This window comes from Hipposideros armiger, unplaced genomic scaffold (assembly GCF_001890085.2).
Source record: "Hipposideros armiger isolate ML-2016 unplaced genomic scaffold, ASM189008v1 scaffold_5, whole genome shotgun sequence".
NCBI classification, from domain to species: Eukaryota; Metazoa; Chordata; class Mammalia; order Chiroptera; family Hipposideridae; genus Hipposideros; species Hipposideros armiger.
In genome coordinates, this window is record NW_017731355.1 from 6,599,583 (window position 1) to 6,613,559 (window position 13,977).

The following is a 13,977-nucleotide window of genomic DNA, read 5'->3' on the forward strand; positions in this document are numbered from 1 at the left end:
CTGCATCCAGTAGGTGGGCAGTAAGTGTTTGTGGGACAGTTGAATGATTCAGAATTCACACAGGGAGGAGGCCACGAATGCTAAGGCACTTTGCTGGGGGCACAATGCCCCAAGGAATAAAATATTAGTGGAATCAACCAAGGTTAAAAACAAACTGTGTAAGGGAGCGGGTCTTCTAGTTATGTTCTTTTCATTAACTGTCACTAATGTGGTTGATAATCTGAAAATGTGAAGCACTAACTCATCTCAGTTCTTTGCTTAAAATTAGGTTGCTTTGTGCAGATATTTTTTCCCACTTTGAAAGAAATAAGAAATATAGCTCCTCAGTGCAGTAGAAGAGCCAGGAAGCCTTAAGTCTAACCCATTTTCTATTGCAGTGAAATGGCCAAAGTCCTAGCATATCCAAGGCCCATTATCAGGTGACCATCAGAAGATGCAAATGAGGGCACAGTCTCTGGGTATCTGTGTTTGCATTTTGCTCCTTATTGTCTTTCCTAGTCCATCCCATTTATTCACTTAGCAGACACTTATGAGTGCTTGCTGTTGCCAGCTTTGGCCAGGGCTGGGCATTTACATACATAATCTCATTCACCCTCACCACAGCCCTCAAAGGTAGACAGATACCATGAATGTTCCCACTTTGCAAGTGGGGACCTTGCTCAGAGAGGTTAAGTAACTTGGCCAACTTGTAGTTAGCAAATTGTAGACCTGAGATTTGGACCTAGGAGGGCATTGACCCCAAAGTCCTTTTTCTTTCCACTTTGTCAAGCTGCTTCCCAGCTGCTCAGTTTTTTTTTTTTTTTTTTTAGCTGTGCCACCCTGCCACCTGTTGGCAGCTCAGCGGCTGCTCAGCTCGGGCCGGGAATCAAACCGGCAACCCTGTTGCTCAGAGCGAGCTCTTAACCAACTGAGCCACTCTCAGGATATAGTTGATAGAAGCACAAGGGAATGAATGATCCAAACACAACTTAATCTCTGTAGGCAATGAAGAAGAGAAAGTAATGACTAATGACATTAATGGTTTTTTTTAAGAGATATTATTGAAATACAAGTGTTGACATGGACTTTTGAATGAAACTTTATGGAGGAGAGATCCGAGCTCTTATCTTCTCTGGAATAGGGCTCCAGCCCCTTTCTTCTTCCTGGGATATATAATCTAGTTATCTTGTTAAACTTTCAAGTCCTTTTCTGCTCAAGTACTATATACAGGAATCCAAATATATGGGAGTCATCTCTGCCTTTCCTTCCCTCTGGGGCTGGGTGGACACAGTAAAAAATAAAAGTACCTGTTGACTACAACCTGATAAACATCTTGAATATACTAATCGTGTCAACATCGAACCCTGAATATACAAATCAGTAGCAATAGAAATGTGATGACCCAAGACTAATTTCAAGACAAATGACATAAAACTCAATCCCTTAAAATACAAAAGACCAAGTTTTGAGAGGGCAGGTGGCTCGGAGCTTGAATCTCTCTCGGCTATCACAGAGTTCTGTAATAATTACTAGATTCCATAACTGACCCAGGAAACTTGGGCCAAGAATCTCTGTCACCCCAGCCTGCACTGTCTGCTCTAATAGTCCTAGCCATCATTTTGTGTCACACAGAGGCTAGTTAAGCCATCCCCTAGATTACTAGTCTGTGAAAGAGACTAAATGTCACCAGAACCTCCCAAATAATAAATTAACAATGCAAGAATCACCTAATTCTCAAAATGTTCAAGTTACTGATATCTAAATGTAAAACTAAAAAAAGGAATTTAAAATCTCATGTGATAGCATTATCAGTGCAGTATCTTAAGTATTTCCTTAGTTATTCCACTAAGGTATTGTTTCAATTAGTATAGTTATAATTCAACACTCCTCCATATTTGAGAAAACCATTTTAAAAAGCCCCTTAGGCAAAAGATCCGAGTGGAAGTAAAGGCCAAGAAGCCATCACTGCCAATTCTTAATACTCTTGCATCTTTTAATTAGGGGTTCCTGCATGTTGACAGGTATAGAAGGTCCGCAAAAGCTTCCCCCCCCCCCCCCAGAAAGTTACCTCGGCACTGACACTATTTACAGACATGTGCAAAGTAGCATTAAAGAATTCTGTTAAATGATGGCCCACTTTCCCACGTTGCCACTTTATAAAAACACCAATGGTATTTTGTCATTTTGCTCAGTCTAAGTGGGGAGCTACAGAGAGGACTCTGGCCCTAGTTCCAGTCGTGGGCAGGCTACTTAGCTTTAGTGGTCAAAAGAACAGAAGGCTGTCCTCTGCTCTTAGCCCCTGCAAACCAGGTCCTGACCTGTGTCTCCTAAGGGGTTAGACTGCACCAGAAAAGGCCACAGCATTCGCATCAGGCCACAGCATAGAGCAGCATTCTCAGTTAGCAAACCTGCTCCCCCTGGTCAGGAGGAAAGGTGCCCCCAACAATTGAGGATAAAACCAGGAAATGCAAGGGAGGGAACATTCCAGGGTGAAATTTAAAAAAAAAAAAAAAAGAAGAAGAAGAAGAAAGAAAAAGGAAAAATAAAAGAGAAAATGCACAAAGCCCATGAGGCTGTCTGGTTAACCATGGGTTAGAATCAGGTTTAGAAAATCACACATAACTCAGCATCTTGGCAGATCCAAAGACCCCAGGGTGAAAGACATGAGAATGAAAGGCATTTCTAGTTGTGGAAACAGTTGGTTTCCTTCTTTTACCACTCATTCGTTTATTTTTAAAAATTTTTTAGCCTATTTGTCACCCAAATTTGGACCATCAATCACTTTTACCTGCCCAACATTTTCATCCTTCCAGAAAGCAACGAGGAACAAAGATGGGGTCCGAAGACCCCTTTCCCACAGCCAGTTCTAACCAGCCCTTCTCTCCCAGGATTACGGGTGCTCAGAGCAGACATTCGCAGCCGGACATGCCACACACAGCAAGTCGCCAAACCAGACTGCACTTAACGGGCTTCCAGGGGACTTACTTGTACTTGTGCTGGTTCCGATCGTGTTGATTGTGGTGGGGACGGACGAGGAGGAGTAGAGGGGCACGTGGCCATTCTCACACCCCAGACTTTTGTCCTGCCAGTTGGAGGCATTGATGCAAATCCCAGAATCCCGAGAGTTCTGCCACCCATTGAGCTTGTCGTCGGAGTTCTGTCTTTGGTGATAGTAGTGCGTCTGCCCATAATCCACAGAGTCCGAGCGGCCTCGGTTCTGACCACCAAAGCTGGTCGACGTGCGGTCCTCCAAGTGGTTCAGCCACATGGCTAAAGCACTGCGGTCTTCCAACGAAGTGGCCGGATGGATCAACGCGTAGGACAGCAGCTGCCGGCTCTCCTCTATGTGCTGGTTGTGTTCAATCGAGTGCGCCAGGATTTGGGGCAGCAGTTTCATATACTCCACTTTTGCATCGAGGTTTCCTGGCTTCAGCAAAGGCAGGTGAGTTAACAGGAGGGAAATCACTTTATCCTTGGATTCCTGTTGCCATTGGTTAATGATTCCTGAAAAGGAAAATATACAGGGCAAATAAGCAAATACAGCCATAATGACACAAAACGCCACACTGTAAAGAGAATTCCTGTGGTTTAGCATACCAATCTATGGACCTCAGCTAAATTTTCTCAAAATAGCCCATGAATCAGATTGGATAACTAACTTCAGGTTGTCAGGGGGCAGTGACTTCAGTAAAACACGGAAGAAACGTTCTTAGATGTTTGGGTCCTCAATCTAATTCTCATTCAGGTCTTCAAAGGGGCTACAACTCCTTTGGTACAAACCAAATAGAATTCCAGCACCCTCCGTCTTTTTCTTAGAAAAGTCTAGCCACACCCTCAGATAAAGAGGAGAATAAGGAATAAGAAAATCTCCACAGAAAAGCGAGTGGAATCAAGAGTTCATATAGTGGGAGTCTTGGGGATAAGGCTGCTTCCCACTTCCATCCCCACCCCCAGACACCTGTGGAAAAGTCGTTTAAACCCTGGTACAGGCATTTGCGTGGAGTTGATAAACTTCCTATGGGGAAATCCGTCAAGAAAAAAAAGGACCCCTCATTCTAGGGAAGTAAACCTTGCTCAGGAGAAGCTCAGAAAACTGTGTGCTCATAGCTCAAATGAGCAATGGACCCAAGCTCCAGGAGCACTTCCAATCACATGTGCATCTTCCCAAACTGAAATCCTGTACTCATAAACAATAACTCCCCGTTCCCTCCTCCCCCCAGCCCCTGACAACCACTATTCTACTTCTGTCTCCATGACTTTGACTACTACTCTAGGTACCTCATAGATTCACATATCCTTATGTGAATCATTTATTTCACTCAGCATAATGTCTTCAAGGTTCATCCATGTGAAGGTGAAGATCTGTTTTTAACACACTCAAGGATCCATTCCTAACCCTTTCGATCAAAACACAAACTTGTTGCCTTTAGGTAAACATGGGTAAACAATACACTTCACCTTGACTGGCCTTTGAGAAGTAGCTTGTTCTGGAGACTGATAGCTATCCACAGGGTCTAGCATAACAGGAAAGAAAGCTCCCTTCTAGAAAAGTCATTCCTGACACCTGGAGACCTCAACTCTGATGACCCTACAGGGATAGGTAGTCCTGCTGGCTTTCACATCGTATCGGCAGGGTTGAAAGGTTTCTGGAACTTCACAAAAGGGCTTTACAATTCCAGCAAGGCACAAATATATCCGGACAAGCTCAAGAGTCCTCATTGACCATAAGTTACAAATGCATCAGCCACATACTCTAAGGCCTCTCAAGAATACAGGGGTGTGTTCAAAGAAAAGTATCACGCAAGGTATGAAATGAAAAAAAATGTGGCCTTTGGAAATGGGCAAACCTGGGCACGAATCCCAGATCTGCCACTTAATTTGCAGCGGGACCTTGGTCAGTTACTGAACCTCTCTGAGCCTCAATTCCCTCATCAGTCAAGAGTGTTACCAAGAGCATCTGCCCTCCTCGTGTTGTAGGATTAAATGAAATGATGTATCGAAAGGACCATTCAAGTACTTGATGGTGAAAATAATTCCTCTTACTTGTCTCTGTATTGGTCAGGCCCACATGAGAGTGATGTTGGGTGGTTCTGGATACCAAGTTTAAAAACTCATAGAGACTAAACACCACCCAGGGAAGGCCATTAAAAATCATCAGAGTTGGAAAAGAGATAGAAAGTCAAAAGGTGAAAGAAAATGGGGTTATTGAGCTTACAATTGAAAAATATGAAGAGATATATGACTCCTTTCAAGTGGAGCTTTAATAAGGAGATGAACAGTCAACTATCTGAAGTAGAGTCTTCAAATTGAATCAGGAGAGATGAAGATTGGATGTGGAGAAGCAATGAAGTGCTGGAATGACAAAAGACTCTGAGGAGTCGCTCAGAAAGGCTCTACACTCTGTCCTGGGGGCAGAAGAATAGAGCTAGTTGGTCTCTAGAAGCATTGTTGGATAGAAATACAATATGAAATATGGAATTCCACATAAGAAATTTTAAATTTTCTAGTATTAAAAGAAAAGTAAAAAGAAGGAGGTGAAATTAATTTTTTTACAGATGAAACAGTTTACATTCTTTGCTTTGTATTAAGTCTTGGAAATCCAGGGTGTATTTACCACCAAAAGCACATCCCAACATGGACTAGCCACAGCTGAAGTGCTCAGAAGCCATGTATGTGGCTTATGGCTACTAACTTGGCTAGTACAGGACTATAGACATTCGGATGGGGAAGGCAGGTGGGAGGGCACACTGACTCTATATTTAGCTAACTGCCACCTGACACAAGACAACCCTCATGCATTCTACTAGGTAGAGAGAGCCTCTCCTTTAAAGTAGCTCTGGGACACAAAGAAAGCACCACATCTAACTTTCTCATCAATACATTTTCAGCAAACACCAGCTTGTTAGGCTTGGGCTGAAGATAAAAATCTATTTCTTAAGCCCAAGGAACTGCAGAGGTACTGGCAAGAAGCAAAAGGGTCTGAAAGGAAGATGAATCTATGTTTGATGCCAACACTGATCCGATGTGGCTAGTGTATGTCCTGGAAGAAAATGTATGTTTAAAAATAAAATTTGGGAACAATCTTGAATAAAAATTCATAAGGCTGAGGAACTCCCTAGCTTTCTGCTAGGTCACTTCCCTGTTTGGATATTGTACCCTTCCGCAAAAGGTCAGCCTAAAAAAATAAAATCAGGAACAAAACCAAAACGTAAACAGGACTCAGAGTGCAAACTAAACACATTATCTCCCTGCCAGGGATTAACCTGGGAGGAGGAACAAGTGCAGCAAAGAGGAAAAGGAAACGTGAGGCCACTGGCCCTGGTCCCTTCCAGGCCTGAAATGGTTCTTTCTCTATCCTCGGGGCAGGGCTTGGATGGTGTAGGGCTGTGGCGTGGCCAGGAAGACAACTAAGACTTTTGTTTACGGCCACTGGGAACATGGACTTAAGGTTGCCTTCTGAGGGCTAGCTACACCTACTGGATCAAACTGTTTCTGCTACTGCTACGGTTGCCATGCTGACAGCTAACAGTATTCAATGTTTTCTGTGTGCCAGGCACTCTTCTAAGGGCTGTCATACAATTACTCATTTAATACTCACAAGAAGCTTATGAGGTAGGTCTTATTACAGCCTTATTTTACAGATGAGGACACCCAGAGGCACAGAGAGGTCACGTAACTTGCCCCAGGTCCCCTGGTTAGTGAGGTGTCAGAATGGGAATATGCAAATTAGCATAGATGCACAATGATTATTATACTAGAAGAGCTTGGACATAAGCTAAATACATTAATATTTATAATATATAATTATATAATATGTAAAATATATAATTACATATAAAATGAGTATATATATATATTACATTTATAAATATAATAATACATTAATAGAGTACATGAATCAGCAGAAGAATTGGTCAGCTATGGAAGCGTAGAAAAAAAGGAGTTGCAGAGACAATGTAGGTGATACCTATTGTGGTTTTAAAATATGTCCACAATTTCCTTGACACTCCTCTCCAAAAGGTGGAGCCTAATTAATTCCCTTCCCTTTGAGTGGACCTAATGAGTCACTTCTAGCAAACAGAAAGTAACGTAAGTGACAGCGTGTGAATTCATGAATTAGGTAATAAAAGGCATTACAGCTTTTGCCTTGCTGTCTTTTGGGTTACTCACTCTGGAGGAAGCCAGCTACTGTGTTGTGAGGACACTCAAGCAATCCAGTAGGGATGGAGGTCTTGATGGTAAGGAAATGAGGCCTCTTGCCAACAGCCAACACCAATTTGTTAGCCATGTGAGGGAACCATCTCGAAAGCTGAATTCCCAGCCCCAGTTAAGCCTTTAGATGACTGCACCCCAGACATTTTGAGGGGCCCTGAGCCAGAACCACTCATATTCTTCAAACACAAAATGTGTGTGGATAACATGTTTACTGTTGTTTTAAGCTGCTAAATTTTGGGTAATTTATTATGTGGCCAAAGATAACTAATATACCTATGCAAGTGCCCCTCTAGGAAAAAGGAAGCTTTAGTCATTTGGCTTTGAGTAGTTCAGTCCTTCAGGCAAAATCATTCCCACTCTGAGATGAACTCGTGAGACTACCCAGTTGCCACTAAACAGTCACCTCACTTAGCCTCCCTCATCTTGATTATTCATTCACCCAACAACCTTTGGACTATGATATAGCTTACTGGGTACCTTCAGGGAGAGAATGAACTGATCATACAGACTTGAGGTATTTCTACATTCTGTGATGGTGATTTTCAGGGCAACTTAATAACTGGTTTCTGATGATGATTTGGCTTCCTGTGGAGGCCTTCCTGTGTTGATTATATGGACTTTGATTACTCTGGCCCCTCTGATGATGGCTCCTTCAGGCACATTAATAAGCCAACGTTGCAGGTTCTGTGTCCCTGCTTTCTATTTAGTACTAAGTCGGTCTCAGAGTCAGCACCCACTGGCCTTCTTTGTGTCATCAACACCACCTTCCAGAAAGAAAGGAGCCTTAACTGAGATGTGGATTCAATGGATTCTCCATACTGGAAAAAAACACCAGGAATCCTTAAAATTTTCAATGAATCATTTCTGTGAGGCAGTTTCAATTATTATCCACCCCAATATCTTTCTATTCTGTAGATAGTCTAGAAAAATGGAAGTCCAAGAACAGCAAGGTTCAACGATGCCAGGTCACCTCTATTGCTTTCTCTGAATACTTTCTTTATTATTTCTCTAGATAAGGAGCAGAGATGTAAGAGTTTGCTGGATGTTTTATGAGGGTAAAAGTTAATGATTTATAATTTATAAACCAGTGAAACAGGAGTAGTAAAAAAGAATCTTAGAAGAGCTATAATTAAAGACCATGAGGATTAGGAAACTGTCCCAATAATTCTTGGAGTGACAAAGAGTGTGTTTAAATACCAAGTCTGGTATTTTTATTACACAGTAGTACTACTATACAATGGTATGTCAATGTTTAAGGGCTCCAGTTGTTAGTAAATTACCCTTAAATTGCTGTTTTATTATACCCTTGTTTTCAGTTTAATAACATTTACCATAAAAGGGTTTCTCACAAGTGTATTTAGGCAATTTGCTCATGTGAGAAATGCCTGGATAGTAAGCACACATATACAAGAAGTACCGGTTAAATAAATGCTCTAAAAGGAGGAAATACTAGTGGCTCTTAAATGGTCAAGTGTTCCTTGAAATAATTTGTATTACAAACTCAGTCCTAGACACATCAGGTAATAAAGGCTTCTAAACATAGTGCCACTCTTCACAACTCAAAAATGGTAACACCACACACTATGTCGGTGGGAATGCCACACACTATGCATTGGGTAGGCATGTAAGCTGATAGACACCTGAAAAATCAGAGGGAAAAATGGCAAATACCCATGACAAACAGTGGGATTCTTGTGTTGGCACCTGCACTTGCCTATTATCGCCCAAGTATCCTCTTGAACTAGAGGTGACTAGAGAAACAGCCCCATAATTTGTTGGAGTCCTGGAAGAGATGTGGACTAGACCAGCTGTAATGGGGGACCCATATAATATGGAGTTACTGAGCTCCTATAGTTGCAAGTGGTCCTTTGAACAGATACAAAGGATTGAGAAGATAAGAAACCTTCTCCCTATTTTCAAGGAGGGTGATTGCTGGCTTCCAAGATGGCCCCCAAGGATCCTCATCTCCTGGTATTCATGCCTTTGTGTACTCTCCTCCCACAATGAATCTGAGCAGGTCTGTTGTGTAACCAATAGAGCAGCGGTTCTCAACCTTCCTAATGCCGCGACCACTTAATACAGTTCCTTATGTTGTGGTGACCCCCAACCACAAAATTATTTTCGTTGCTACTCAATAACTGTAATTTTGCTACTGTTATGAATCATAATGTAAATATCTTTTTGTTTTCTGATGGTCTTAGGCGACCCCTGTGAAAGGGTCGTTCGGCCCCCCAAAAGGTCACGACCCACAGGTTGAGAACCACTGCAATAGAGTGTGGTGGAGGTGTTCTGGGATTAGGTTATAAAAGGCACTGCAGCTTCCGTCTTGCTCTCTTGGTTCATTTGCTCCAGGGAAAGCTAGCCATACCAATTATGAAGACACTCTGGAAGAGGCCCATGTGGGGAGGAACTCAGGCCTGCTACCAACCGCCAGCCATGTGAGTGAGCCACCTTGGGAGTGGATTCTCCAGCTCTAGTCAATATCTTCACTACAACCTTGTGGGAGACTTTAAGCTAGGCTGTCCCAAATTTCTGACCCTCAGAAAACTAAGATAAATGTTATTATGTGAAGCCATTAAGTTTTTTTTTTGTTTTTTTTTTGGGGGGGGGTGTAATTTGTTATATAGCAATAATTAACTAATATATGGAGCTTTGTGTTACTTGGTAAAAATCACTCAAAAATCCTACTGCCCCTTGAATTCACTAGAAAAGGCAGGCATCTATGTCATGGACTCCATGGTCCACTCTAACCACTAGAGCTTTCTCTGAGAGCATGAAGGTCATTAGGTACTGGTTATTCATAGACACCTGACCATCCTCAAAGGGCAAGAACCAGGCAACTCTGGTCCCAAAAGACACCTACAGTGACCTACTTACTGCTCCCAGAGTGATCTGGTCATCTCTTCAGTGAGGACTTTCCATGTTAGTCACTTTTTCCCTTGGGTAGTACTGGCATGGCTGGGTGCTCAAGCAGGGCTCCTTTGCCTCCTTTACATCTCTACTCATATGATCTCAAAGTTAACATGTCCAAAACTGAACTGATGCTTGTACTCACTAGACCTGCTCCTTTGGTCTTCTCTATCTCAGCAAATAGCTTCTCCATCTTTCCAGTAGCTCAGGTTGAAACCTTAGCGTATCCCTGACTTCTTTCTCTCACATCCCATATTTAATCTGCCAGCAAAATCCTGTCCTCTGAATCCCCAAAATATATCCAGAATCTGACTACCTCTCACCAAGCTTCTGCATTCCACCCACCCTCAACAGTCTATTATTAACATAAGAACCAGATGATCTTTTTATACTAGAAGTCATGTCACTTCTCTGATCAAACATTCCAATGTTTTCCCATCTCACGTTGAGTAACAGCCATACGACGGCCTATCAGTCCCTCTATGATCTAGAGCCCATCCTTGCTGCTGTCTCTCATTCATTTCAGTCTATCCTGGCTTCCTTGCTATTCCTTTAACATACTAGACATGTGCCTCCCTCCCAACCTTTGCACTTGCTGTTTCCTCTGGCTGAAACGCATTTCCCCCAGACCCACATTTACCTTCCCTCAGTTCTGTCTGCTCAAAGGTTACCTTCTTGGTGAGACCTCCTCTGTCCACACTATTTTCAAATGCCCACATCACCCCCTCCCCCTACACTCCTTTATCGCCCCTGCCCTGCTTTATTTTTCTCAGTAGCATTTATCACGTGATCTGACGTGTATTGCTTTTTTCTGTCTTTCTCTATTTGACCGTAAGCACTGTGAGGATAGCAGTATTGTCTACATTTTTGCATGCTTTAACATTTCCTTATTAATCACATTTTTAAATGGCTATATAAAATTATGCCCAGGCATTTTGTTTGAGAGTGGTTTATTAGACTTTGGGATTTCTTACTCCAAATCTTAAGCACTTCCTAGAAATTTTCTTTAAATAAAGACTGATGGACTGGGTGACCTGCAAACAACAGTGGGTATCAACTGTCACGCCAAAACTATTCAGTCACCTCTTTCTAATTTAACTCTGCAGAATTCTGATTACTTTTAGCTATAACATCAAATAAAGACAGGAACATATAAAAGGAGAAAATAAAATGATTAACTCAATTTCCAAAATCTTGACTACATTCCCCTTCTCAATATTCTGTTTAGTATGGAAAATTTCCCCACGTGCTAGAAAACAAAAGCATAATGGGTGCTTTTCCTGATTGCAACTGCCACCAATTAAAGTAATCTTCCTGATAAAGACTTGAGAGGCTGAGACAGAAGAATTAAATGTATTTAATACACTCTTTTGCAAGCATCTGTTGATGAAAGACGGAAAACTGATGCCAATAAGATTGTGTTAAGAACGTTGTATACCCACGTATTTTTAGCCATACGTGACTATGTTCTAATAAAATCTCATAGGAATGGGTCTCCTAAGGGTCATATAAATTAGAGATGAAGAAAATGTTACCTTACTCTTGACAAATGCAAGACAAATCCTAGCAACCACATTCGGCTACTTTTTTTTCTGTCTTTCTTTCTTTCTTTTTTTTTTTTTTAATACCAAAACCCCTCAGAGGACAGGCTATAAATGTTCTAAAAGCAGGAAGCTTTCCCATTCACTAATCTTCAGTGCCACTCTTGCACTCCCAGACCACCACTGACAAAACCCCACATACCACAAAATGACTCTTCAATAGTATTTCAAAATAATGAATTAGCAATCCTCTTGCCGACCTTGCAAAGGATATAAACATGCTTTGTGTTACTGCAGTAAGTCCTCACTTAACGCTGTGGATAGGTTCTTGGAAGCTGCTATTTTAATCAAAATGATGTATAACAAAACCAATTTAACCATAGGTTAATTGATATAAACAAGAGTTAAGTCCCTACTGTATATTTCTGGTCACAAATAGATCATGAAACTCCTAAACAAAGATCCAAACACTGAAGTAAATGTAAACTATATATACATTTAAGAAAGATTAATAAAAACAAGATAATTCTTTTCCAACCCGCTTATTCCAGTTCAGGGTCCTGAGTAGTCTATCCTGGCAGCTCAGGGTGCAAGGCAGGACTTCACCCTGGACAGGACGCTCTTCCATCACAGGGCCACTCACACCCACACACCCACACTGAGACTGGGGCAATGTAGACACCCCATTCACCTCACGTGCACATCTCTGGGACATGGGAGGAAACCGGAGTCTCTGGAGAAAACCCCCACACATGGGAAGAACGTGCAAACTTTACACAGACAGTGGTCTCAGCTGGGAATCGATTTTTTATTCTCATTAATGTTATAACAAAATATTGTTGAAAACAATGACATTATTCGAGGACCTGCTGTACACTTAGATTCAGGCCTCGCTCCATGAGAAGCACTAGAAATGAGAACCTTGAAAGAGGCATACCATGGTCCATGTAGCCTAATTGCAATAATTAGGCTTCCAAGACCAAAATCCTTGGCAATGTCCAGACAGAGTCAACAAAGGAGCCTCTTGGGGGGAATATAAACAGGTCAAATCACAAAAGAATAATCTGTGCTTGGTCCAACAGACCAAAATGAACAACAGCCACTTCACACAATAAGCTTATAAACCTCACAAAGTATGGGAAGGGCCAGAGTGAACAAGTTTTACCTCTGACAACAGGGAGCCATTCTATGTCTTTAAATGAGTAGGAGCTGTTAAAGCCACTGGGTCCCACACTTTCTAAAATAATGAGGAAGTTGCTCAACAACTTACAGACAAGATTTTCCATCTTGAGGGATAGGGCTCCGTAATATAAGTGTGAATGTAAGAGCCCAGTGATGTAACTATATAAGTATTGTCACCAAGGAATGGTACATATATATGCCCAAAATATGCATGTTAGAAAAGTTGATAGTAAAATTTACATATCACTCATTTAGGTATGAAATCTGAAATATATGTAGAAGTTCTTCTATGGAGGAGAGAATGAACAGTTTTGTGGAGGCAGGATATTCGAATTCATGGTCACAAATTAACTGTTACTGTATTTGAAAAGAAGGGCCTAGTCTACTGTACAAGGACAGAGTTTGGTGACCTGCCCTAGGACATAGCCAATCCCGCTCTCATCCTCATTAAGCACAGCCCTGTAGAGGGAGTTAGAGGCACACCTCCCTTTCTAGTTCTCTTGAGCTACCAGCCAACTCTAGGAATTTATGCAAAGGTAAGCAGAAAAGCAGCTTATTTTCACCTGTTACTTGTATACCAAACTTGTTTTCAGGTTAGTAGGTCTGCTGACGCAATTAGAATACGTTTTTTCAAGTTTTTTGAGAAGGGGAGATACTTTTAAATATCTGAAGTCCTCTGGGGCAGTGGGGTAAGAAGGAGAAAAGTTAGAAAGGACAATCGTAAAGGATAAAGTTCTCTAATTGGGAAAGAGAATGGCTGAGGCCATTTCTCTCCTTTTGGGCATCCCACCATGAAATTAAATAGACCCAGAGGTCAGTGGCTGGACCAGAGTCAGGAGGACTGGCCAAATGAGGACCCTTTGCTTTAGTAGACTTGGTGGGAACAATGCAGGTGAAGACAAAAGCTCAGAGCCCATAGTTATGTCTGTGGACAAGAGCCTCTCACTCATCCTTCCCAAGTCTCAAACATACCAGCTAGAATTCTAAACGAAAGACACAAAAACAGCGAGAGGATTTAGGCCATACTGGTCCAGAGCCGGGGTAACAGCAGTGGCCTGTTTTGCTTTAATCTAGTTTTACACTACCACCTTTGAAGGTGAATGTATTTATTTATAGATATTTATCTTTGGTCCCTTACCAATGTATATGG

The 13,977-nt window shown here is 41.8% G+C and overlaps 1 protein-coding gene across 6 annotated transcripts in view; it reads right to left on the reverse strand.

The window, feature by feature from the left end:
• SAMD4A (sterile alpha motif domain containing 4A) overlaps positions 1 to 13,977 on the reverse strand; it is a 217,033-nt gene that overhangs the window by 83,021 nt on the left and 120,035 nt on the right. For all 6 annotated transcript variants that reach the window (XM_019645265.1, XM_019645297.1, XM_019645273.1 and 3 more), the window contains one exon: positions 2,965 to 3,483. In XM_019645265.1, the coding sequence (XP_019500810.1) occupies positions 2,965 to 3,483 (519 nt within the window). The remainder of the gene's footprint in view (positions 1 to 2,964; positions 3,484 to 13,977) is intronic.